Source organism: Peromyscus maniculatus, chromosome 11 (assembly GCF_049852395.1).
Source record: "Peromyscus maniculatus bairdii isolate BWxNUB_F1_BW_parent chromosome 11, HU_Pman_BW_mat_3.1, whole genome shotgun sequence".
In the NCBI taxonomy this organism is placed as follows: Eukaryota; Metazoa; Chordata; class Mammalia; order Rodentia; family Cricetidae; genus Peromyscus; species Peromyscus maniculatus.
The window spans coordinates 53,160,329-53,186,443 of record NC_134862.1 but is presented as its reverse complement, the minus strand read 5'-3'; the positions used below and the strand labels follow the sequence as shown (position 1 = coordinate 53,186,443).

The 26,115-nt window shown below is 35.9% G+C and overlaps 1 protein-coding gene across 1 annotated transcript in view; it reads left to right on the top strand.

Moving 5' to 3' along the window:
- The window catches only part of Cdc73 (cell division cycle 73), a 112,128-nt gene that overhangs the window by 64,963 nt on the left and 21,050 nt on the right, over positions 1-26,115 (top strand). Inside the window, exons 11-13 of the mRNA XM_042258265.2 lie at positions 13,405-13,462; positions 20,230-20,265; positions 20,583-20,670. Coding sequence (XP_042114199.2) covers positions 13,405-13,462; positions 20,230-20,265; positions 20,583-20,670 — 182 coding nt within the window. The remainder of the gene's footprint in view (positions 1-13,404; positions 13,463-20,229; positions 20,266-20,582; positions 20,671-26,115) is intronic.

The window sequence follows — 26,115 nt, the reverse complement described above, 5'->3', positions numbered from 1 at the left end:
ATATACATTAAGGCACAGCTTATTAATTATTGAGAATATGATGATGATGGAATAAATTCCCCATCCTTTCTCTAGGGTAGGACAAAGGAATTATTTTGCCAATTATTGTTAATATAATTTTAAAATCTATCCTTTGGTAATACTGAAAGCTGGGCAGTGCTAGGTAAGTTCTTTCCTTCTGCTCTACATTCCCAGCAATGTGTTTATTTTTAATTTACAGTAATTACACATATTTGTGAGGTACAGTGAGACATTCTGTACAATCTGTAATGATCATCCCAAGACAGCTGGCACATACATCATCTCTAAGATGTCCTTTTTAGATACTGAACTGGATTTATTATTGCTCTCAATTACTGAGGGTTTGATGGATAACTCAATAGTGGTTCCCTTCTATGTTGGGTTGAAGCCTGAATTACCCACCAGTGAGATTTTTTCTACTGATTGCTATGGGACAAGTGTTTATATGACAAGATTTCTAAGATTGGTAAGCAGAGGTTCTTGTGTATCAGGCAGAGTACAATTTTATTCAAACTACAATTAATATTTATTCTTTTGTTTCTTAAAATTTAAGTTGATTAACAGCTTAACGTTTAGAAAAATAGCAGCTATGAGGTAAAATTTCCTTTAGTGGTGTTTTCTAACAACATCAGGTTCCAGGCAAGAGAAATGGTGAAAATCTGTGACTGGAAACCTTGTACAACTTCTTCCTTTAGTCTAGTTCCTTTTAAATCCGAATTCTGTGGTTAAAGTAACTCAAATAGTTGTGGCAGGTTTCTTTCTCAAACTTAGCAAACTGACAGTTGCCCTGCTAAGTTTTATAGTTATAAGTGGCATGTAATTGTTGCTTACATAGATCTGTTTCTATTTTTATAATATATGCCTTATGGGGGAAAAGGTATCTATTACTTTGGGTATAGTGGCCTAAACTGTCTACCTGTCCTCCCTCTCTCCCTCCCCCTCCCCCTCCCTCTCTCCCTCTCTCCCTCTCCCCTTTCTTTTGTAAGGAATTTTCCTAGACATGTCTATAATAACTAAGTTATTATAATAATAACTGAAATTGAAAGAAAGGGTTTGTAATGCTTCCTAATTCCTTATTTCTACTACATATACAAAAATTATTCCCTTATCCATATAGTTAATGGTTTTGAGTGATTTACATGATATAAACTAGCAGTAACTGTGGGAATTATCTGTTTATTATTATGTATAAATTCAATTATTTGTCTTTGATTTTAAAAAAGTTTGACAAGAAATGGCTGGAGAACACTGAGCTATTGCTGTTGAATAGGAGAAGGGAGACATAAGTCCACTCTTGTCTACATTGTTTTCCCTTTTGTTTGTGCTTTACATGGCCCCTATATGTCACACTTATTTCAGCTCATGACAAGAACTAAATACTTTTTCTTTGTAGTGTTAGATTTTTAAAACAGGTATAATTTTCACCGTTTTTATTTGAAAATTACTATTTGACATAGTTATCTAGGGATCAGGGTTAGTTTTACTGATGTTCCCTAATGTGCACAATAATATTTACTTGCAGTTTATACCTCTTGACTTTTTAAAAATACAGACTTTTTCATTGTATGAAAGATGTAGACAGATGTCATATTTTTGGTTACTTTATGTTTGTAAATAGTACTGCCCTTTTAAAAAATTACCTATTAATATATTTTTCCTTTTGAAGTCCACTAGTTATATGAACTGTTTTATTATTCTTTGAATTTCGAAAGCATGTGTTAGCTTAATTGTAAATTAGCAATCTCAGAGTGACCACAAGTGTCAGTGTTTGCCTGCTTTATTTTCTCCTTCAGTTTTCATTAAGTTGGGTAGCAGAAACTCTTGTTAAGAATTTCTTTTGACTTGAACGCAAAGTTAAATATACATGTCTCTTTCAGAACTATTTATCAGCACTTTTATTTTAATTCATATAATTAATAAACTATAAACATGATTCATACACTATTAACCTAAAAGAGTATAATCATTTAAAATTTTCAGTGATTTGGCAGACACATGATTTTGCTTTCACGGTCTCTGTTATCTCAGTGAGTTAGCAGTTTCAGTTTCGTGTGTCTTTCCAGTTACAGTTACGGTGTTGGCCTGTGGCGGTGGCTCAGGGAGTAAGGTGGTTGTTGTCCAATCATCGTGACATTCCCTCAGCACCAACTTTTCTTTAAAACGATTTATTTATTCATGTATTTTATATATACGCCAGAATAAGAAATCTGATCTCATTACAGATGGTTGTGAGCCACCATGTGGTTGCTTGGAATTGAACTCAGGACCTCTGGAAGAGCAAGCAGCACTCTTAACCTCTGAGCCATCTCTCCAGCCCCACTCCCCACTTTTTTTTTTTAAAAGAAAGATTGTATAAAATGACAACTTATATACTTGAAACCAAAGTATTTGATGATTATATCACTTATTATTCATAAATCGTGATTAATATTAGTATGAAATGTTTGTCTTCCAAGAAAGGGATTGGGTGACAACTCAGGTCCTCAGTAATTTGAGGGAAGAAATCCATTCAATGGAAAGTCACAGTAGTTCATAATTTTTTGTTTTTGAGACAGGGTCATTCTTTGTTGCTGTGGCTCTCACTGTGTAGATAGGCTGACCTTGAATTCACAGAGATTTGCCTGCCTCTGCCTCCCAAGCACTGGAATTAGACATGTGCACCACCATGTGTGGTTTGTTAATAATATTTAGTGGGTCAGGTTGCATCTAGAGGTAATCACATCTGAAGACAAGTTCAAAAAGCCAGCTACTGACTCATCTGAGATACGATTAAATGTTGCTTCCTGACTTCATTTAATGTGCTAAATTAGTACTGCTACATTTTGATGTCTTTCACTCATATTTTTTATCTGTAATTGCTTATAACAGTAGACTTAAAGTGTTTTCAGTTTTTCAATGTTTTCTGAGCATATTGTGATTTCCTGGAAATCATGATCCTTCAGTCTTAAACATGAAACTTACTCACTTTCAGACATGCTTTATGTATGTAACATATGCTGGGCATAGTTTTAAATGTTTTTAGTATACCTGTACTTTGACTGACTTGTCACAAGAAGTCAGGCTGAAAATTTCTTTAAGATTCAGGTTTTAGAGTATTTTCAATTAGGGATATTCAGCAAGTAGCATTGCACATATTGGCAGTGTGTGTGTCTGTGTCGGTGTCTGTCTGTGTGTGTCTGGTATGTATCTCAGTATTCTGCTGATCTATGAATGTGGGAAATCTTACCATTTTTTAATGTCTTCAGGTTTTTTATTTTGTTTGTTTAAATTTATTTCAAGACAGGGTTTCTCTGGAGCTCACTCTGTAGACTAAGCTGGCCTTGAACTCAGAGATTTGTCTGCCTCCTCTGAGATTAAAAGCGATTGCCACCACTTCCCAGATTCTTCAGTGTTTTAAAGTTTCCTCAAATCAGCATATATAAAAAACACAAATTCATTATATTATAAGGATATTTTGTAGGACCCCATACTGAGAAGTAAAACTTGTTCTTTAAAAAGAACAGTAAGAAAATGGAAAAGCTCATCAATTTAGAGAATCTCTGCTCTTTTGTTTGGTGCTGTATGACCTTGCTGGTCATGTGTATATATGTAGTCGTCCTGACAGCCACCAAGATTCCATACTGATTGCTGTTATCTCTGTGTGTATGCACACTCCAGGAAGAAGCGTGGGTCATATGTTCGTCACAGATGAGTACATTTACACATTTACACTGTGAGAACAGGAGAAATCATTCTTCAAGCAGACAACCCTCAGAGAGTTTACTTTATATAATTTATAGTTGGACTTTTTTTTAAAGTATGTACATATGTTTGTAAGAATAGTTAGTGAAAAAGGAGGACACGAATTTGAAAGAAAGCAACGAGGGGTGTATGGGAGTGCTTAGATGGGAGGAAAGGGAAAAGGAAGTAATTACATTATCGTTTCAATCACATATACACACACTGTCACAGTCTCTCTGGATTTGTGTTTTCAGTCTCCTGTGATCCAGTATAGTCTTGAACTGTACCTCCTGCTTTGTCTCTCAAGTTCTAGGATCCCTCCCTCCCTCCCTCCCTCCCTCCCTCCCTCCCTCCCTCCCTCCCTCCCTCCCGTGTCTGTGTATATAGCATATGAAATTTAGGTCTTTTCCTACCTCTGTGTAGCCTCATTTTCACTTTTATTCAGATTTTGTGTATGAGTTAAAATGTACTTTGTCTTTCTGGGTTTAATGTAGTGATTTCAAGTTTCCTCTTTCCTCCATCCTTCCATCCTTTCTTTCTCTCTCTCTCTCTCTCTCTCTCTCTCTCTCTCTCTCTCTCTCACTCTCACTGTAAATGACTTTTTTTTTTTTATAATTTCCTTTTTTATATTGACTTCTATATTTTGCCAAAGTAACGTTGGGATTATAGATAGAAACTACTGCATCTGTCTTTACATAGGATTTGGGGATTCAAACACCAATTCTCAATGTTTGAGCAGCAAGCTCTTTATCCATTGAGCCATGTCCTTATTCTCTAGAAATACATTTTATTAATGTTGACTCTTATACCGTCAGTGACTATGGGAGTAAGTGATCATATAGAGTAAGGTATGAAGTCAAATATTATAAAGGGGACAGAAAAGAAAAGGTGAAGAGCCTGGGCTAAATATAAGAAGAAACAAGATAGGTGAATGTTGAGAAGAGAGAGAAAAAAAATGAAATCCAAAAAAACTGACCCCACTAAAGAAAAATCCATGAGCACAGTTAACACAAGATGAAAAATAAAAATAACTTTGGCTGTTTTTAGAATTAAAACTTTATAGAATATATGAAATTGAACGCAAGACAAGTAAAAGTCTCAATCATGAAACACTGTATTGGAGCATTTTCTTTTTCAGTATTTTAGAAGAGGATATTGCTAGTAGAAGGGATTGTTATTGGAAGTTGGTGACTGTTTAAGTCCTGCACTTGTGCTGTGCTGGAACATTGCTTAACAGACAGTGCTGCAATCACTTTAGTAACTTTTCTCATTCTTGAATATCAGGGACCACACTGCCGAGCACCTTTGGCTTTGCAGTCTGTAGGCCAAACTGATTTTCATTTGTTGGAGAATGCTCTGAGATTTGTGTCCCTTTGTGTGTCTAACATCTAATGCAGAACAATCTCCTGAGTTCGCTCTTGTGTGGGAGAGGCAACTCTAGTACTAGAAAACTTTCTCAGTGCTTTCTAATTTGGAAACCGTTAGGGAGGAGTGAGGCTCTGGGGAGTGTCCCATTAACCATCATTCTAGAGCTTTCGGTTCTGAGCATGTTTGTTGCCACCCTGAGCTGCCTCCTGACTTGTGGCTCAGGGCTCTCAGTCTCTATCATTATCTTACCTCTTGCCAGAGAAATCAGGGCCACTGTGCACCTTTAAGCTCTTTGCAATGTGAACCTCCTGCCACCCTTTATTCTCGGTATATTGGTGTGTAGCTTCCTCAGGGACTGTAGTTGGGTATGCCTAGGCTCCACAATTTATATTTGTTACTCCAAGAGAAGCATTTTCTCAGATATTTTTATTTTCAAGGAGGTAACTGGTCATAGCATTCTGAGGTATGGAGGATGTCAGAGTGAATTTCTTTTTCAGTGGTGACTAGGCATCACTTTCACACTAAACCTGCTAACTGCAGGCTTGAAAGAACCACCAATTGGGCTTGTTCTAGGCATAGAACTGACTTTTGGTTTCTTTAAGCAGAACTAGCTGGCTAATGTGGAGAAGAATGTTAGTTTCTCTCACACCTCAAGCTCAGTGGACTTACCTCATTTTGGTGTTTGACTTTTGTATATGTCTAGATTATTCCGCTTTCCTATGGTCTCTTTATGACTGATGCTTTCAGTATTGTTTATTCTTTGTTTCCTTGTCTTTGCCCAATTCTAGTGTCATGGAGGATACTTGAATTTTGCCATCTTGGCATGTTCCTAGTAACTTATGCTTATTCTTTTCTTTTAATCATAAAATATCTGTAACATATGCCATTTTATCCATTTCTAAGTTCACAATTCAGTGGTACCATCTCAACATTTAAAATGTGCAACTGTCACTAATACTCTTGAGTTTTCCATTTCAGAAAAAAAAGTGTGTATACTTATTAGCCAATAATTCTACCATTCCCTCTTGCACTCAGACCCTACTAATGACTAATCTGCCTTTTGTCTCCAAACCGGACTATTTTGGGTACCTCATATATGTGAAGTCATAGAATACTTGTTTTTCTGTGTTTTATTTAATTCATTTAGCATTATATTTTCAGTTTTCATCAACATTATATTGTGTTTGAGAGTTTTATTTTCTTTTTTCAAACTGAGTAGAAGAAATTGTGTGTCTCATTTTGTTTATCCATTCATCTGTTAGAGTTTTTAATGGGTTGTTCTCACTCTGGCTATTGTTCAAATACTATTGCTCCAAGCGTAAGGGCACACGTATCTATTCAAATCCCAATCTTCAGTTCTTTTTGGTAGGTACCCATGACTAGAATTGTTGATATGGATGGTCATTCTGTCTTGAATGTCTTCAACCACTGTCATAGTTGTTTTACACTCATGCCAACCTTGCACTGAGGGTTCTGATTTTTTATTTGTGTTGTGCTTATCTTTTTAAGTTTCATTTTATTTTAAAAGTTATGTGTATGTATGTCTATGTACGTTTGGGTTATGTAAGTGTGAATATAGATGCCTATAGCTAGAATTATAGGCATTGTAAGCTGCCTAATATTCACGCTAGGTACTGAGTTCAGATCCTCTTTACAGCACTATGTGTTCTTCTCGGCTGAGCCGTTTCTACAGCTCCTCCGCTTCCCTTGTTTAATGTCATGAAACTGTTCTATCGAGTTTGACATGGTATCTCATTTCTCAAAAGACTAGTGGTGTTTTACATATTTTCATGTGCTTATTGGTTATTTATATATATGCTGTAGAGAATTTTCTGTTGAAGTCCTATACCTTTTTTGAATTGAGTCTTTTGTTTTTGTTGTTTGTGCTAAAATGAAAGGATTTTCTTTATGTTCTGGACATTAATTTTTAATGAGATAAATGACTTGAAAAAACTTTCTCCCATTCTATGAGTTATATTTTTCAGCTATGCCATTAGTGCTGTTTTTCATTTTGAGGAAATCTGTTTTATCATATAAACAGTGTTATCAACTCTATTTTTTGTCTCATATCAATACATCAATGCCAGATTCCATATAAACTTTTCTCTCATTATATACCTTTAACTGTCAAATATGGTCTTGTGATCTTATATAAATTGGTATTTGTATATACTATAAGGTACTGGTAGATATTCATTCTTTTACATGTTAATACCAGTTTTTGCAGCACCATTCTTTGAAGATTCCTTTCTCAGATGATTTTGGCACTCTTGTCAAATGGGAGAGTTTATTTCCCACTCCACCAATCTATATTATCTGTCTTGATCTCAGTTATGTATTGTTTTAATTGCTATAGCTTTGTAGTAAGTATTGAATTTGGAAGTTTGAGTTTTATAGTTTGTGTCTTCTTTCCAAGATTAGTTATTTGAAGTTATTTACGATTTTATGTGAATTTTACGGTAGGTTGCTCTACTCCTGCAAAAACCATTGGGAGTTTAATAGTAATTATTGAATATCTATGTGATTTCAGGCAGTAGTATGCAAATCCTAATATAGTAACTCTAAAAGTCCAGAAACAGAGGCATATTTTTATTTATATCCTTTCAGGAATGTTATAAATTTTATTGACCCAAAGCTGTACCACCTTGGCTAAAGTTAGTTCCTAACCATCATTACTTTAATAGTATTAGTAAAATTGTTTTTTTTCATTTATTTTTCAGACTTTTTACTATTAGCATAGAAGCACAGCGTGTGTGTGTGTGTGTGTGTGTGTGTGTGTGTGTGTGTGTGTGTGTGTGTGTGTGTGTTGATTTTTGTCACCTAGAGCACTGTGGAATGTGTTCATAATAATATTTTCATGTGTGGAATTGCTGAGGTTTACTTTGATGTGTGTTGCCTAGTATGAGCTCACTTGCTATTGGGTGTGAACATGCTCGTTTGTGCTTATGCACTCTTTCCTTCTCTCTCTCTTTCTCTCCACCCTCACCCCCCACATGCATATGCATGTAATTGTGTCTGCAGGTGTGTGTATACACATGGCTGCTAGAGGTCAAGCTTTGGTGACTGGTTGGTGACCTCCAGGCATCTTCTTCCTGTCTTCTCCTTCCTAGTGCTAGAATTAAGACCTGTATTACCACACCTGGCTTTTACCACGGGTGCTGGGATCTGAACTTGGGTCACTAAGCTTGTGCAACAAACATTTCACTGAAGGAGCCACCTTTGCAGCCTTTTCTGTGTTTAAACTATGTGTAAGTTTTTCTGTGTGTAAACTTTGCGATCTGAAAAATACGTACTGCTTCCTTTCTTGGATGCCTTCTTTTCTTTTTCCTCCTTGTTCCTCTGGTTAGAATTCCCAATATTCCATTGAAGAAAAGTGGTAAAAGGTTACAGAGATGGAACATTTGCTTATGGGAGAAGGGCAAATGAAAGAGAAAAGTCAAGATTGCCATGGAAGGCTTTAAAGGGGAGGCAGTGACTTAAAGCAGTTAGAGGCACACACTTTAGAATAAAAACAGATCATTTGTTTTGTACTTAGTGATGTGGCCTGGGACAAGTTACTTGTATTTTTAGTTTAGTAGTTTCACCTGTGAAATAGACACAGTACCACTTTCATCATTTGCTTTGAGGTTGGGCAAGAACAAAAATATGCCCTGGGCATTCAAGTACTTAGTTATGTCCTGGATATGAAAAAAGTTTTTTTGATCTTTTCAGAATTGAGAGCCCTTTATTTTCATGTTAACAGAGAGGAAAATGCTATGTTTTTTAATCATGTTAACTGTGATGGTGTTGACAAACATTGAGTACATATGTTTTTTTAAAAAAAATATTTTCCCCAGTGTGGCTGTGTGGGGTGTGCTCCCCACAGTACACAGTGGGGATTGAATACAGGGTAGTTCATCTGCTAGGAATGGTGTCTGCCACTCACTGAGCACATCTTCAATCCCAGTTTCCTGTTGTACATCAGTTTCTTTCAAAACAGCAACAAAATAGTGTGCTTAAAATTCAAATGTTTAAGTGTTGTTATGTTTAAGAAGTCTAGTTTTTAAAGCCAAACTTCATAGCAGTAGCTTGCTTTGATAAAGATAAAAGCATGCAGTAGTATAATAACTTTATGCTAGTTTATTTTTATTATTTTAAAATTATATATGTTTGTGTGTATTTACATATGAGTGCAGGTGACCTTGGAGGCCAGAGACATTGGATCCTCCTGGAGCTGGCGACATAGACAGTTGTGAGCTGCTGAAGTAGGTTCTGGACACTGAATTGTGTCTTCTGTAAGAGCAGTGTATGGTCTTAACTGTTGAACCATTTCTCTAGTCCCAAGTGAACAGAATTTTAAAAACATTATTTGCTATCATTTGTAGAATATAAATGTGTCTTTAGATATGTTCTTTGTTTTCTTCATTAAGACTTCTCAGTATTTCAGGTTCATGTAAATAAAGCTATTAAAACCAACTTCAGTAACTATTGTACGTTTAGAGTATTTCTAGCCAGGGAGTCCCGGCGTCCTAGCCTTGCCTTCCCAGTTACTAGCATGACAGATGTGTGCTACCACACCTGACACATACTTTTGCCTACTTGTTTAAGCAGCAGATATTCATTTCCCAGTGCCAGAAGATCTTAGATTATCTCATTCACTAAAATAAAACAACGAAGAGTTACTTGTAAAGAACATATCTTGCTTTGTTTTCTTTCTTATATCTTGGAAATGCAGCTCTGTCACTGTTTGTCCTTCTGTATAACTGAGTTATTTTAACTTTCCCAAAATAGCTCATGTCTCAATGCAGCTAGCTGTAATACTAGATTTCCCCTACAAGAGAAAGCAAGTTTCCTCTCCACTTAGCCGTTTGTCAGCTCCTTTGGTTGTTTCTGCTGATAACTTTCTTTTTACGACTGTTTCTAGCAGTCTTAATATCTTTAAAAATACCCAAAACCAACAGCAATAGTATTGACAGTCTATTTAGTGTTACTGCCAAATTACAGTTCTTATTAATTCATGTCAGACACACAGCTATATATAACTTTGAAAATATTTCACCTTTTCATCTTCATGGTAGAGAATGGTAGAATTGTGTTTTGCCATTTCTCAGATCTCTTACGCAGTTTCAGAAGAACGGAGATCCAAGTATAACTGCTTTTTAAACTGGGCACTTGCTAGGAGGCCTGGAAGTGACTCCCAATGAATGACACAGTAAGGAGCTTTGAGTTTTGTCTTGTTGATAAAGTACTGTTGTGTCACACTGTATAACTGTGTGTGGCATCAAATTAACCAAAATTGTACTGCAGTGATTTAGACAACTCAATTTGTATAAACTGAAAAGGACAACAAATAAATCTTTCTTTTGCAGCTCACAGAAATTTGATCCTACGAGTTGAGGCTAAAAGATGTGTGTATAGTACGCAGAGTGAGATGAGGGAGTTTAAAATGATTCATGTTATGACGAATTACTAGAGGAAAAGTAGAACTTGAATGCCAGTAGGACAAGGTAATAGATGTTAACAAAGAGAACTGTATTCCTTTTATATGTATTTATTTATACTTTATTTATACTCTGTCTTTTATGCTAGTAAGTTATCTTCTTGAATCAAAGGATATCACTGTTCTAGGCATCCCTCATAGTTCAGCCTTATGGTTAGAATTCTTATCAGCTAGCTCTTATTTGTAAGAAGTAATCCCAGGAAAGGACTTTTGTTGACCTAGTTTAGAATGTGTGCCTTTTTTCAGTGACCAAGGAATGGGACTTATTTTCTGTAACCAGGGAATGATTACTTCATTAAGCAAGGATTGCTCATTGTGCAAACAGAAAGCATTAATAGTATTTAAAAGGATCAAGGTTTGAACTTATTAAAAGTAGACAGAAATTCCTATAGGTTATTTGTAATGGACAGAAAGGTATTTTGTTTTGTTTCTGTTGCTTCCAAGCTCTAGTCTTTTGCCTAATCTATTTTGATTTAAAGAAAAAAAGCCAGTCGGGTGGTGGTGGCGCACATCTTTAATCCCAGCATTCGGGAGGCAGAGGCAGGTGGATCTCTGTGAGTTCGAGGCCAGCTTGGTCTACAGAGTGAGATCTAGGAAAGGCACAAAGCTACACAGAGAAACCCTGTCTCGAAAAACAAAAAAACAAAAACCAAAAAAAAAAAAAACACAAAAAACTATCAAACAAAAAAAACCCCAAAAAAACAAACAAAAAAAAAAAAAAAAAGAAAGAAAGAAATAAAAAAGCCACCATACATTGAGTTGACCAGTAATTGGTGCCTACTGTGTTCTAGGCAGTGGAATTCCAAAGAGGGATGAAACAAGTCTCTGAAGATGATCTTAGAGATAAATATATCAGAAAATTTCCTAACTTAGGCTACTAAACATTTCACTTTATTGATAGCTCATATTATGTTACATTTTAGTTTTTTTTTTTTTTTTGGTTTTTGGAGACAGGGTTTCTCTGTGTAGCTTTTGCGCCTTTCCTGGAACTCACTTGGTAGCCCAGGCTGGCCTCGAACTCACAGAGATTCGCCTGGCTCTGCCTCCCGAGTGCTGGGATTAAAGGCGTGCGCCACCAACGCCCGGCACATTTTAGTTTTTATGTGAATATAATTATTTAGAAGATGTTACTCTTATGGTAAATAAGCTTCACAGATTTTCACAAAATGAATACATTAGTGAAGTCAGCTCTCACAGTAACTGCTAGATAGAGTATGTCCACTAACTGCCTAGAAGAGAGGGTATTCCGGAAAGATAAGTTGGCATCTTTCAGGGCTTTGGACCCCAACGGTTTTTTGCTAATAAACACTGTAGCTGTTGTTTTTTTTTTTTTTTATTTCTTTTTTCTAAAAAATAATGGTTTCTATGGCATTGTAACTGAAGGCTAGGAGCACCATTATACTAACAGTGAAGGTGTTCCCTTGTTAGCTTTTAAAAGTGCTGTGGAATATTTTGCAATTCTAAATTATTTTTCATGTAAAATCTCAATTTTTAATCAACATTTAGTAATTTTTAAATGTTTCTTGTGATAATAGTGATTTGGGTTATGGAACTATAACTGATTTTGGTACTTGTCAAATTCTCTTCTGTTGAATACAATGAGGATAAAGGCTCCATGCAGCAATAGCTTTGAAGCTTAAATTATGTTTGAAGCTTTCTGTAAAGAAAATTGTGTAAAAATTGTTGTGAATAATAGAAACTGTTGCACAAAAGGCAGATATAAAGTGTTTCATAAGTGTCTTCCTTAGTATACTTCAAAGTTTAGTATATTTTAATATTTAGTTTTTAAAGATTATTTGCTTGTAGTTTAAATATAACAGAACTCCTTTTTGTAAATTTTTTTGAATATTTAAATTTTTTACATTTATTATTTGTGTGTGGGGGGCAATGCATGTGGAGGTAAAAACACTACAAGAGTCTCTCCTTCCACCAAATGGGTTATGGGGATTGATATCAGGCTGTCAGAAGTAGCAAGCCACCCCTACCTGCCAAGCCATAATACTGGCCCGTTTTTCCTGGCTATATTAAAGACATTCAATTATTTGAAATAGTTACCTGCTTTTAAGATGAACCAAAAAGTATCATTATATCTTTCTAACATGAGATTATGTATCATTTACCCATTTTTGCACTTTTAGAGGAAAAAGGTTTGAGTTAACTTTAAATAGGTAGACTAGAGTGTGTCTTAGTCATAGACAGACTGTCTGGCGTGAGCAAGGCCTTAAGCTTGATCCCCAGCACTTCATTAAAAATAAATTTCAAAAGTTACAAAAAAGTCAGGTAGCTGTGAAAATACTAGTATTTTTTTCCACAATTAAACAAATCATTAAGAATATTACTTGGTAACAGTGTAAATTTGCATTAAATACCTTCATTAATATACCTTGCTAAAAATAGTATAAAAGATAACTAGGTCTTTGTTTACTTGTTTATTTTGCCTCATGATTTTAGGGTCTAGTTCATCATGGAAGACAAGGCATGGCTTGCAGGTCTGCTCTGGCTGCTGCAGTGGTAGTTTTTTTTTTTTGTTGTTGTTGTTGTTTTGTTTTTTGTTTGTTTTGTTTTGTTTTAGGGTCAGGGGTCTTTTTAAGACAGGGTCTCATGTAGCTCAGAATGGCCTAGAACTCACTATATAGTACAAGCTGTTCTCAAACATGCAGCAGTCTTCCTGTATCAGCCTCTTAAATATTTTATTTTTTGAACTTATAGGCCTTGGCCAAATGACTGAATGGGAGAGCAATATCGGATCTCTTTAAAATGGTTGATTGCTATGTAAACGAACTTTGATGTCATGCATCAATTTTTATCTTTTAAAGGAAGGTGCATCTGCCCGTAAGACTCAAACTCCTGCAGCCCAGCCTGTACCTAGACCAGGTAAAAATATAAAAATTTATTTTTTTTCTATTTGGTCATAAAAATGAATGTTTTTGATGTGTAGTAATCTGAAGAAATCATTGTCTCACTTAAAATATACTGAAAGACCATTTTTCTTCAAATTAATCATCAGTATTCCTTAAGCAGATCTTAAACTGTGGTAATATACACAAAATACTTAATAAACTTTACCAGCATCATTATTCTTTATATTCTCAGCAGAAAAACTTAAAGAAGTTAGTTAAAATGAATAGTTTGCAGAATCTTTGAAGTCTAGAATTTTAATATTATTTACTGTACTATCTTTTCCTCAATTTGAGTTAAAATTTTGATTACTTATTTTTGGCAAAAGTAACTTAAGGAAGGCAGAGGTACAGTTCATCATTATAAGTTTCTGTGGCAGGACCTTCAGGAAGATGATCACATTGCCCCCATGTAGGAAGGAGAGGCGGGTGAATAGTGTGCTCAGTTAGCTTTCTCTTTTTCATGGTGTATAGGATCCTAGTGCCTGAAATAGTGCTGTCTACATTCAGGGAGAGGCTTCTCTCCTCAGTTAATGTGATTTAGCTAATCTCTTACAGACATTTCTAGAGGCTAGCATAATCTAAACAGTCTTTCAGATATAACTGAATGCTTGTCTCTTAGGTGATTCGAGATCAACCGTTACAGAAATCATCAGTAAAATAAGTGATGGGATGTAGCTAGAGTTTTCCTGCCTTGCCCACAGTCAGGACAAATCTCTCTTACCCGCCAGTCCCACAGCCGCTCAGACCCAACCAAGTAAACACAGAGACTTATATTGCTTACAAACTGTATGGCCGTGGCAGGCTTCTTGCTAACTGTTCTTATAGCTTAAATTAATCCATTTCCATAAATCTATACCTTGCCACGTGGCTCGTGGCTCACTGATGTCTTCACATGCTACTTGTCATGGCAGTGGCTGGCAGTGTCTCCCTCCACCTTCCTGTTCTCTCAATTCTCCTTTCTGTTAGTCCCGCCTATACTTCCTGCCTGGCCACTGGCCAATCAGTGTTTTATTTATTGACCAATCAGTAATTTGACATACAGACCATCCCATAGCAATGGGACAGTATATAACAGTAACATATAAACTTACACTATAAGGACATTTGTTTGAGTAATTTCTTTTAGGTGAAGAGTTATAGAACATTTTTAAGATGATTGTTTTTATTTTGGTTAAGATTTGTTTTCAAGGCTATTTACATATGTATTCCTTTACTTAGCAATTTTTCGTTTCAGATTCATGATATTTTTGGTTGTGAACCTAGCTTTTAATGATTGAGCCATCTCTCGAGCTCAAATTCATGATATTTTATGCAAATGTAGATTCTTTTTTCCTACAGAAGATTAGCATGTATTGGTGAGCACTTAGGAGTTCCACAATCATTTTTTGAAATAGTGGGTAAGGAAGGGTACTTTTGAAGGTATTTTAGAGTTTATTTCTTCTTCTTGGTATCAAAAAAACAATTTTTGCTGATTGATGTATTTATAACCATTTCTGTGTAATCTTTGCCAGAATTAGGAGAAGCTAAAGAGCGCTATGTAGGAAGAAGAAAAAAGTGAAGTAAGTAGGAGTGAGAGGTGACTCTGGGTCTGAAGAATAGTGTGCTTTCAGGAAGTCCAGGTCCGTTCTAGTTGTGTCACTTCTTTGGAAGGGAAGGATAGGAAGTTTTGGTTTGTCAGTCTAATGATGATCACATCAGAAATTCAGAAATTACAAAAGAGGTAAAACAAGACAAAACAAAAATCACCTTGAGATTCTCATCCATTTTTGTATTCTGTGAATTAGTATGAACTCATAGTTTTCCAAAATGAGTATACTAAACAAAGGCATAGAAGGAAGTTGCTGATATGTAATAAGTCACTTTACCCAAGTGTGGTGTGTGTAGAAATGGACGTGAAGGGTGTTGGGGTTTGAATGTGAAATGTCCTAATACTCTCATGTATTTGAGATAGTTGTTTCCCAACAGGGGATGATGCTATTTGGGAGAGTTGTGGAACCTTCATAAGTTGAGGAAAGGCACTAAGGGGTGGGCCCTGAGGCTTGATATCCTGGCCCTCCTTCATGTTCACTGTGTACCTACTGAGTGTGGATGCAGTGTGACCAACTGACTTGCTTTCTCCTCCATGCCTCTCTTGCCTCCTGCTGTGTCCTCCTTGCCCTAATGGGCTATATCTGTTTGGAACTGTAAGCCAAAATAGACCATTTCTCCCTTAGATTGCCTTTGCCAGTTTTTGTTTTTTTTTTAACAGTATGTCTGTGAGTATGCATGTGTGCACACTGTGCATTCCACAGAGCACATACATAAGTCAAAGGACAATTTTAGGGGAGTTGTTTTCTCTTTTTATTGTGTGAGTTCTGGGGATCGAACTTAGGTTGTTCTGCAAAGCCAGCCATCTTGTTTGGCCTTGTCTAGGGTATTTTTCAGAGGAACAGGTTAATTATAAAAAGAGGGTTGTGCTCTATTTAACGTGACAATCATATGTGAAATACCAGGTTGTGAAAATTTCACCTCTTAATATCCTGTGCTTTTTTATGTGCTCTACAAGAACACTGAAGATTTAACTAATAGAAGGAATTAGGTCTAATCTATAATATCTCAGATATTCCCTTGCCCATACATGTGAGATTTCTGCCCTTTTTTTTGGGGGGGGGGGTCAGGGTATTCTGTAGCCTAGACCAGCCTTAAATTCAATATGTAGCTGAGGTTGACCTTGAACTCTTAATCTTTCTGTCTCAAGTGCTGGCATAGCAAGCACACACCATCATGCCTTGCCATTTACTCTCTTGCTTATTGTTGATTTGAGATAGAGTCTTGCTTCAAACTCTTCTGCCTGCATTAGCTTTCCTAGTACTGGTACTGTAGGCATGCTTTATTACATTTGGCATCATTAATATTTGACATCCATATACCCACAAGCCTTACCCACCATTCTGAAAGAAATGTAGATTTCATTACTAGATTGGCCTTAAGAACCAGTTCAGTAGATGTTTGTAACTTGGAGTCTTTATTTGTCCTAATTATTTTTGTGAAGCTTTTGTTCTATAGAAATATTAGTTAAATGATATTTCCCAACTTGAAGGGATTATTTTTTTAATATTTGACATGTCTTTACTATTTTTTAAATCTGGGGGGAAAAAAACATGAATACCCCAAACACACCTGACAGTTTTAATATAATAGATGGGGACAACATAGAATTGTAGTATTTTTTTTAGGTGGGGTTTGGATCATTTGGAAATGTGGAATGAACTACTTAGTCTCCACTTGGATTAGGGACCTAAAGGATGGAATTCCATTTCTGAGCTATTAAATTTATTTTTTAACTTATCTTTGTCAAATATTAGTAATATTGTACCAGAAAAATCCCTAGATATATGTCACCTTTTAAAGTGTTTAACTAAGAATTTCAGATCTTTAAGAAATTTTGGAAAATAGCTAGCTAACACTGGTCATGTGTTCTCTAGTGCATCGAGAAAAAGTCTTAGGTAAGTCATAACTCCACTGGCATCTCCTTAAATCATTTGCCTTTACCTCACCGTTTTAATGCATCACCAACCATATTCAACTTTTCTACCCTAGAACTTATTTATTTATTTATTCATTCATTTATTCATTTATTGTGATAGGTTCTTGCTGCGTAACCCTAGCTGTGAAACTCACTGGGTAGACCACGCCGTCCTTGAACTCTCAGAGATTCTTCTTTCTAACTACGGGGTTTAAAGATGTGCATCACTGTACCCAGCCTTCTTCTAGCTTTAAATTGTTTGTGTATAATTTAGAATTCTTCTTAAGTAAATGAGCTCCAGTGTGTTTGTTTAATATGCTCATGTGAGATTACGATAGTTACACTTGTATATTTTATTAGTTACTTCCCCAATACACTTTTAATTTTTCATTTACTCATATCTATCTGTCTGTCTGTCTGTCTATCTATCTATCTATCTATCTATCTATCTATCTATCTATCTATCTATCTATCTATCTTCCATTGGTGTTTCACGTGCATGTATGTCTGTGTGAGGCTGTCAGATCCCCTGGAACTGGAGGTAAAGACAGTTGTGAGCTGTCATGTGGATGCTGGGAATTGAACCTGGGTCCTCTGGAAGAGCAGAGGGTGCTCTTAACTACTGAGCTATCTCTCCAGCCCATCATTACGTGTCTTTATAGAGTGGAGATTATTAATCCCTGTCCAGTATGCCGCTGACAAAGGTTTCCCATCTTATAGGCCATTCCTTCTGCTGTCCTCATTGCTTTCATTTTATGTAGTCCATTTACCAGCTGAGATCGGTTTCCAAGCTTTCCTGTGCCTGAGCCCTTAACATTTTCCTGAGTTTTATATCTTCCCTTAAGGTCTTCAATTCATTTTGAGTTTTTTTTTTTTTTTTTTTTTTGGCGGGGAGGGGGGTTAGGGAGTGGGGGTGGGATATATAGGGTGAAAGTAGGGGACTACACGTGGATATTTCCTAGCACCTTTTTTTTTTTTTTTTTAAGAGACTTATCTTCTCCAATGTATGTTTTTTTTTTATACCTTTGTCAAATTAGATGGATATAACTGTGTGGGTTTATTTCTGATTCCCCCATTCTGTTCCTTTTCTCTACATATGTTTGTTTTTGTGTTGGTAGCATATAGTTGCTGTTACTATGACTTTGTATTATAATTTGAAACCAGGTCATTGTTATTTTTGATCATAATTTCTATGGTTAGTCAAGGGCTTTTATATTTCCATGTGAAATTTAGGGTTTCTTTTTTCTTTAGTTCTATAAAAAAATCATTAGAATTTTGATGAGAATCGAATTGAAACTAGATTACTTTTGATTGTGTAGCTGTTTTCACAATATTAATTCTGGAAATTGATCAGTATACCACATAGAGTTCTTACTGTGCCCACTAAGTTTTTGTTTAATTAAGTTTATCAACATGAGTTTCACAATGTCCCTGCTTTGGTGCTTCTGAGGAGCCTATTACTACTTTTTTTGTAGTTATTTGATCTAAACTTTTGAACTTTACTTACATGTGTGAGCTCTGAAAACATTTCTTTTTCTTGTAGTTGGTCTCCTGAGCCCTTATTTTAGTAAATGTTGCTTTACAATTCTGGGTCTATGTGTAGATTTCCTTAGTAGAAATGAAAGAAATCTGACTGAAATGACATTGAGATAGATTCCCTTCCTCATGTCCCTCTCTTTTGTGCCCATATTTCTGTTTAAAATATCATCAGTTTATCCTCCACCGAATGTTATTTCCTAAGATTGTATTATATACCAGATAATATGATCTAGCTACTCAGATTTATTTGTGGTGCTAGAAATTAGTCAAGAAAGCTTGTATATTTCCTTAGGAAGAGGAAAAATGAAATGATTACAAATGTGTGTGTGAGAGCCAGTCTCTGTAATGTTGGAAAGATCATACAGTGTACTCTATTGTAACAACAAAATAACTATGTGGAGTATGAAGAGTTTGTTAGGATGTAGCATCTTGCTCCCTAAGGAATGCATTGTATTTCAAAAAATGTTTATACTCTTGTGATTCACTTACAGCTGGCAACTGTTTCTAAATCTGACATGGAATTTGAGTGTTTTCCTTACTACCCATCATTCACTAGTTTAATTCTGTTACACATAAGTAATGGTTTTGGAGTTGCTAACCCACAATTCCATGTGGAATAACTGTATTGGCTAGATAGTTTTCAGGTAGTTTCTTTTGCAGTTCGTCTTAGAGCCCCACTGACTTCAGTTTACTTGTGTTAGCACCTCTTTTCCCTCCCATCTCCTCCCCTCCCCTTTCCAGGTGGTTCTCATGTAATTACAGTACATTGGATTCTATTACCACATTCCTCAGTCTATCCCGAGATCTTTCTACTCTCCTAAATGATTTGCTTTTTAAATGTTACGGTCTATTCTTGCATTTTCCTGTGAAGTTCCATGGTCTTGTTAAGTGCTCACTGTCTTGTGTTATCCTTCATAGCATCATGCAGAATAAATTTTAAAATTAAACCTACTAGATTCCATGTGACACAAAAAGCATTTCAGAAGATGTTGTTTAGGTAAATAGTGAAACTGAATACGAAGCACTATTCTCTTGTATAAATCATGAATTAAGTTAATGCCATCTGCTAACAAATATTTCTTTGCTGATACATACAGAATAATAAAACCAGAAATACTTTGTGTTTCATAATGCAACCACAATTACCACTAATGAAGTCCTTTACAGACATTATAGATTAAATAGATTTTCAGAGATAGTTAACTCACTGCTTTTAATAGTCTTTCTCTAACCAAAAATCATTTAAAGAGAGAAAAGAATTTAAAAACTATTTCAGATCTTAATCCCCAGTAACTTCTTTCTCTTTTCTCAGTTTTCCTTTCTTGAATCTACTGTGTTAAATGTTCTTTTAGTACTCAGCTTTTACATTTATACGTTAATCGGTGTATTATAAAACTATATAAAACTTTATCAGATCCAGGCACCCATGAACTAGATAATTAAACTTATATTTATTTGTTTCTTTTTTAATTAATGTATTTATTCTATTATTCATTTCTTATACTAAATTGTTGAGTAATGCTACAGCATTTTAATATTTGTAAAAAGCAGAGGTGTAAAATGTGGGATGTCTTGTGATTTATCACCAATCATGTGAATATCAATAATGTTTAAGCTTCCTTTGTAATTTGGAAATAATGTTTGTTTGTTTGTTTGTTTTTATAACAACTGTGATTTTTGTTTTTTTCTGTTTACAGTTTCTCAAGCAAGACCACCCCCAAATCAGAAGAAAGGTATGGTATGATTGTGTCTTTGATTTATTTTAGGAGGTAAATGTAGGTGAAATAGGTTTCAAAACCAGGGCTAATATGTTTGTGTACCAATATTGGGTGTATCTGCTTGATATCTTTACTTGGCAGGAAATAAGCCACATGGGTGGCTTATTAAATATTTTTGCCATTATTGCAAATTTAAATTTTAAATTTATTTTAAAATATTTTGGCATGAAAGAATTAAGGTTATAAATTTAAAATTATTTTAATACAGAAAGTAATTCCTTTCAATAATAATGTAATTATTTTTTTTTAACCTTTAAATTTTTCCTTTACAGGATCACGAACACCTATTATTATTATCCCTGCAGCTACCACTTCTTTAATAACTATGCTTAATGCAAAAGACCTTCTACAGGATCTAAAGTAAGTAATTTATACTTTTTTGTTTTTTGTTTTTTGTTTTTTTTGAGACAGGGTTTCTCTATTTAGCTTGGCTGTTCTGGAACTCTCTCTGTAGACCAGGCTGGCTTCGAACAAAGAGCAGCCTCTTCTACCTCTTGAGTACTGGGATTACCGGTGTGCACCATCACCACTAATTTATATTTTTTTTTTTTTAATTTATAGTCTTTAAATAATTTGATAAACTTGTTCCTTGTAAGACACTGCTGGTGTTACTATGTAAGTTTAAATTTTTTTTTTGAGATTATAATATAATTAAATCACTTCCCCTTCCCTTTCTTCCCTCCAAACACTCCCATGGCACTACATTTTCTTTATTGTAGAAGATTTACCTCATATACTATTGTCTGATTTTGCTTTTTCTCTCCTCAAACGCTTCCAGGTTCTGCCCGTCACCCACCAAGTGCCATGGTGGGTGGGCGTGTCTGTCTGTCTGTCTCTCTACAACAAACAAAAAACCCATACAAAAATGGAAACCAGAATGTACAAACAAAAGACCAGTAAGACAGAATGTCTAAAAAAACAAAATGAGCCAAAAAGTATACAAAAAGACCATTCTACTCCTAAGCATGGGGCCTACCCTCGTGTGGTTAGTATACTCAGCTATACGCCATTGGATAAAACTAATTTTTCCTTTGCCATTATGTATCAATTGCAGATAGCTTCTTGTTTAGGGGTGGGAGCCCATGTCCACTTCCCCCTCTCAGCATTGGGACCCCTTCTGGCTTGAACCTGTGCAAACCCTGTGTTTGCTGCAATGGTCTCTCTGAGTTATATGTGTATTAGAAATGTGTATGCAAGACAAGTTCCTTGGAATCACCCATTGCATAGCCTCATGTAATCTTTCCATACCTCATTCCACATACATCATTTTTGAACTCCAAGGGGACAGGTGTGATAAAGACATCCCATTTGTGACTTAGTGTTCCAAAGTCTCACTCTCTACACATTGTCCAGTTGTGGGTCTCCGTGTTAGTTATTTACTGCAAAGAGAAGTGTCTTTGGTGATGGCTGACGGAGGCACTGCTCTACGGGTATAGTCGAAAGTCATTAGTAGGCTGTATTCGTTGTTTCTCTGTTGTTGTGATGAAACACCATATCCAAGGTTACTTTTTTCTTTCTTTCTTTTTTTTTTTTTTTTTTCCTTTTTCTTTTTCTTTTTCTCGAGACAGGGTTTCTTTGTGTGGTTTTGGCGCCTGTCCTGGATCTTGCTCTGTAGACCAAGCTAGCCTCGAACTCACAGAGTTCTGGCTATACCTCCCAAGTGCTGGGATTAAAGACGTGCACCACTGCCTCCCAGCCCAAGGTTACTTTTAAAGTAAGCATTTAACTGGGGGCTTGCTTACAGTTTCAGAGGCTTAGTCTATGACCATCATGGCTGACAGCATGGTGTCAGTTGGCAGGCAAGCATGACTCTGAAGCTGTAGTAGCTAAGAGCTCACTTCTCATCCATAAAATGGAGGTAGAAAGAAGAGCGTGACCTAGCCCATTCTCAGTGACACACCTTCTTCAACAAAGCCACACATATTCCAGCAAGGTCGGAGTTCAAGAATTCAAACATAGGTGTCTGGGGGCTATTCTCATTCAAACCACCACAGAGTCATTTTATTGCTATGTTCTTTTAGCAGAATAATAGTATTAGGTTTTCTTATACTGTCTAAGAATCTTGACCATTCTAGCTGTTTGATCTGGATTTAACTTTGGTAGATCAATAAATTTATCCACTTATTTGAGGATTTCCGGTTTGATGGAGTACAGATTTTAAAGTATATTCTCAGGATTCTGCCGATTTCCTTGATATCTGTTATATTGTACCCCTTTTCTCTCTAATTTTATTAATTTCTATCTTATTCTCACTATGTCTTAGTTAAATTGACTAGGAATTTATCAATGTTAATGATTTTCTCAAACAAGCGTTACTTTCATTAATTCCTTGTTTTTCATTTGTTTGTTTCTATTTCTTTGATTTCAGCCCAGAGTTGGATTATTGTTGTCTTCTTGTTGTGTGTTATTTCTTCTTGTTCTAGAGCTTTCAGATGTAATATTACGTACTAATATGAGATCTCTACATTTTTTTTTACGTAAGCACTTAGTGCTATGAACTTGCCTCTTAGAACTGGTTTCATTGTGTCCCATAAATTTTGTTATACTGTTACAATTTTCATTCAATTCTAAAAAGTTTTTAATTTTCTTCTTGATTTATGTCTTGACTCATTTTTCTTTCCATAGTGAGTTCTGTTTCCATGAGTTTGTATACTTTTTGTTGTTGATATGCAGCTTTAATTGATGGTGGTCAAATAAGATGCAGGTTTCACTTTTCTTGTATTTGTGGAGACTTCGAGCTTTTAGAATCTCCATGGGGAAGTCAGATGTTATTCTTTGTTCTTCCGTTATGTTATGTGGCCTTTTTACTGTTGCAGCTTTTAATATTTCTATTTTCTGTACATTTAGTGTTTTGTTTATTATGTGTTGTGAGGAAATTTCTTGTCCTGTCTATTTGATATTCTGTATATTCTATATATTTCTGTACATTGATAGGCATCTTTTTGGTTAGTTTGGGGAAATTTTTTTTAATTTTTTTTATTTATTTATTTATTTATTTATTTATTTATTTATTTATTTATTTATTTATTTATTTATTTTTTGAGACAGGGTTTCTCTGAGTAGCTTTGCGCCTTTCCTGGAGCTCACTTGGTAGCCCAGGCTGGCCTCGAACTCACAGAGATCCGCCTGGCTCTGCCTCCTGAGTGCTGGGATTAAAGACATGTGCCACCACTGCCTGGCTTAGTTTGGGGAAATTTTTGTTAAAAATATTTTCTGTGTGTTTGGCTTGGATCTTATTCTTCCTCTGTCCCTATATTCATGATTCATAGATTTGATCTTTTCATAGTGTCTCAGATTTATGGATGTTTTGAGCTTTTTTTTTTTTTTTTCAATTTAACATTTTCTTTGACTGAGGTAAACATTTTTTCCACATTGTCTTCAAGACTCAAGATTCTCTCTTTCATCTCTTGTAATCTATTGGTGAGACTTACTTCTGAGGTTTTTCCTTAATATCCTAATCTTTTCTTTCCACTTGGGTTTTCTTTAGTGATTTCTATTTCTTACTTAAATTATACTTTTTCTGTCTTGAATTGTTTTCATCATTTCATTCAGCTGTTTTTACAGACTTTATTAAAGGATTTATTTATATCTTCAAGAATCTTGAGCATATTTATACTTGCTGTTTTGAAAGCCTTGTTTGTGATTCAGCTATATTGTATCTCTCAGGGCCTACTGTAATAGGATTCACTGGCTTCTGGTGGAAGCACATTGCCTCTACTGTTCGTTGTCTTTTTGTGCTTGTGTCTAGGCGGCTGGAATTGTGATGTTTGAGGTGTTTCTTGGTGCTTCTTGTTGGGTGTATGGTCTGTTCTTTGGTTGCTGTTGTCCTTCTTAGACCTAGGCAAGTGTGGTTCCTGATAGAAATTCCTACATTTGGGTGGGTGGTATAAAGGAATGGAAATGGCTAGGACCAAAGGCTGGGAAGGGCTGTGGGAAAGAGCTAGGGGTATTGGGCAGACATCAAGATGTGATGAGAGGGGGGCTCCTACAAGCAGCTGCAGAAGGTCAAAAAAGAGTTTGCAAAGAGATGGAAGGGCTAGGGGTGCCCTGGGTTTGCACCTAGAGATGGAGTCCCCAGTGAATTGAGATGGGGTTGAGGAGGGGCTCTTGCAAGCATGTTGAGACTCAGAGTAAGTCTGGTGAGAGTGTAAAGGAGGTCAAGAATGAGACTAGCCCACCTGAGTAAAGTTCAGCTGTGTGTGGCCATTTGAGGGGTTGTGTCCCGGGTGGAAAGTGTTTCTGGGGATTGGTGGGTGACATAAATGGACAGAAAGCCTGAATGGAAGGCTAGAATGGCCTTGTTCCTAGTGCTCAGGAGATCACGTGAGAAGAGAGCCTGTGGGGGAATGGGTGTCTCCTTTCCACCCTCTAATTAATATGCAAATATATTCTTCCATCATTGATAGTCTGTGAAATAGCATGTGGCTGCTCTTTTCTTTAGTTCTGTTTTTGTATTTCTAGAATTTTTACCTAATTTTGGATTCTTCAGAGACCTGGGTTTGTTATATTTTGTAGCTAATACTGTAAATGTACTGGTTTAATCTAAACATTTGGTGTTGTAAATGAAAAAAGAAAGGGGAGGGATGGGAAAATAGAGACTTGACTTAAAATTCAGCATTTGATTCACTCTGTGCGTGTGTGTGTGTATGGTGTGTTTATGAGTCCAAGAGCAATGTGTATTTTTCTCAACTTTTAAATTCCTTGTTTAAGGTATAGATTATATTTCCTATGAGGCTGCCTTTTACTTGATCTTGGGATTTTTAAAAATTTGCTCTTTGTATTTTCGAATTTAGTGATCTTTTAAAGCTCCTTCCAACTCATTTTTTAATATGGCATTTATCTTAGTATGCTGTTAAGTCTAATATTTATAGTTTGAAGAGATAACAAAATGAACTTCTTCCTTTTTCTTACTAGCCTTACTACAGAGAAGCCAGTTAAATGGACCACACTTTTAGGATAGATTGTGTTCATTTTTTTCTTTCAAATTCAAAACATTTTTCTCATTGTTTAATGACTCATTGCAGTTGATGTCCCCTCTACTGATTGAGTCGGCTGGAGGCTTCACCATGCAATTAATGCATAATGGAAACCTCCTTGACACAATTATAGTACTGGCTGTGGCCCATAGTTGGCATAGATTCTGTTTCATTTTATATAAAAGTAAGGATTCTTCTATCTTGTAGCCCTTCACTGATAAATGAAACAAAAACTAGAACTCAGCTCAACGTTTTACATTCTAACTTTTAACACTCCTACAAAAATGAAGCTAATATTATAGAAGTGTCAAGAACGTGTTACTTCTGTCAGCGTAATTGCGAGAAGATTGGTGGGACTACACAGTTATTTAGAGTAGAGTGCATAGATGGAAAGTGTTGTTCTGGTCATGGTGGAGTTCTTAAAGGCAGAGTTACTTCCAAGAGGAGAGCTTGCACAAGAGAACGCTCAAAAGATATATATGTAGAGGGTACCCTTGCAGTCACTAAATGTTCTTCCACACATACATGTAAGGAAACTACTTGGGCCTGGGCAGTAACTGCTGGGGATGAAAACAGGCAGGGCAACCTTTGAAACTTCTACCTAACCAATGATCATTCCTGTTCTCAGCCATCGCAGTCAGTGAGAAGTGCGGTGTGCACCTGCACTGGAAAACAGTGTACCGCCCATTCCTTTCCTTTTTCCTTCGTTGAAGGTGATGTCGTGTTGTCACCTCCCTTTGTTGAGAAGTCAGGGGTTAGTGGTGAGATAGTCATCTGAAGAAAATCTGCTAATGGTTATTTTAAAGATCATTGAAAATTCATCTACTGT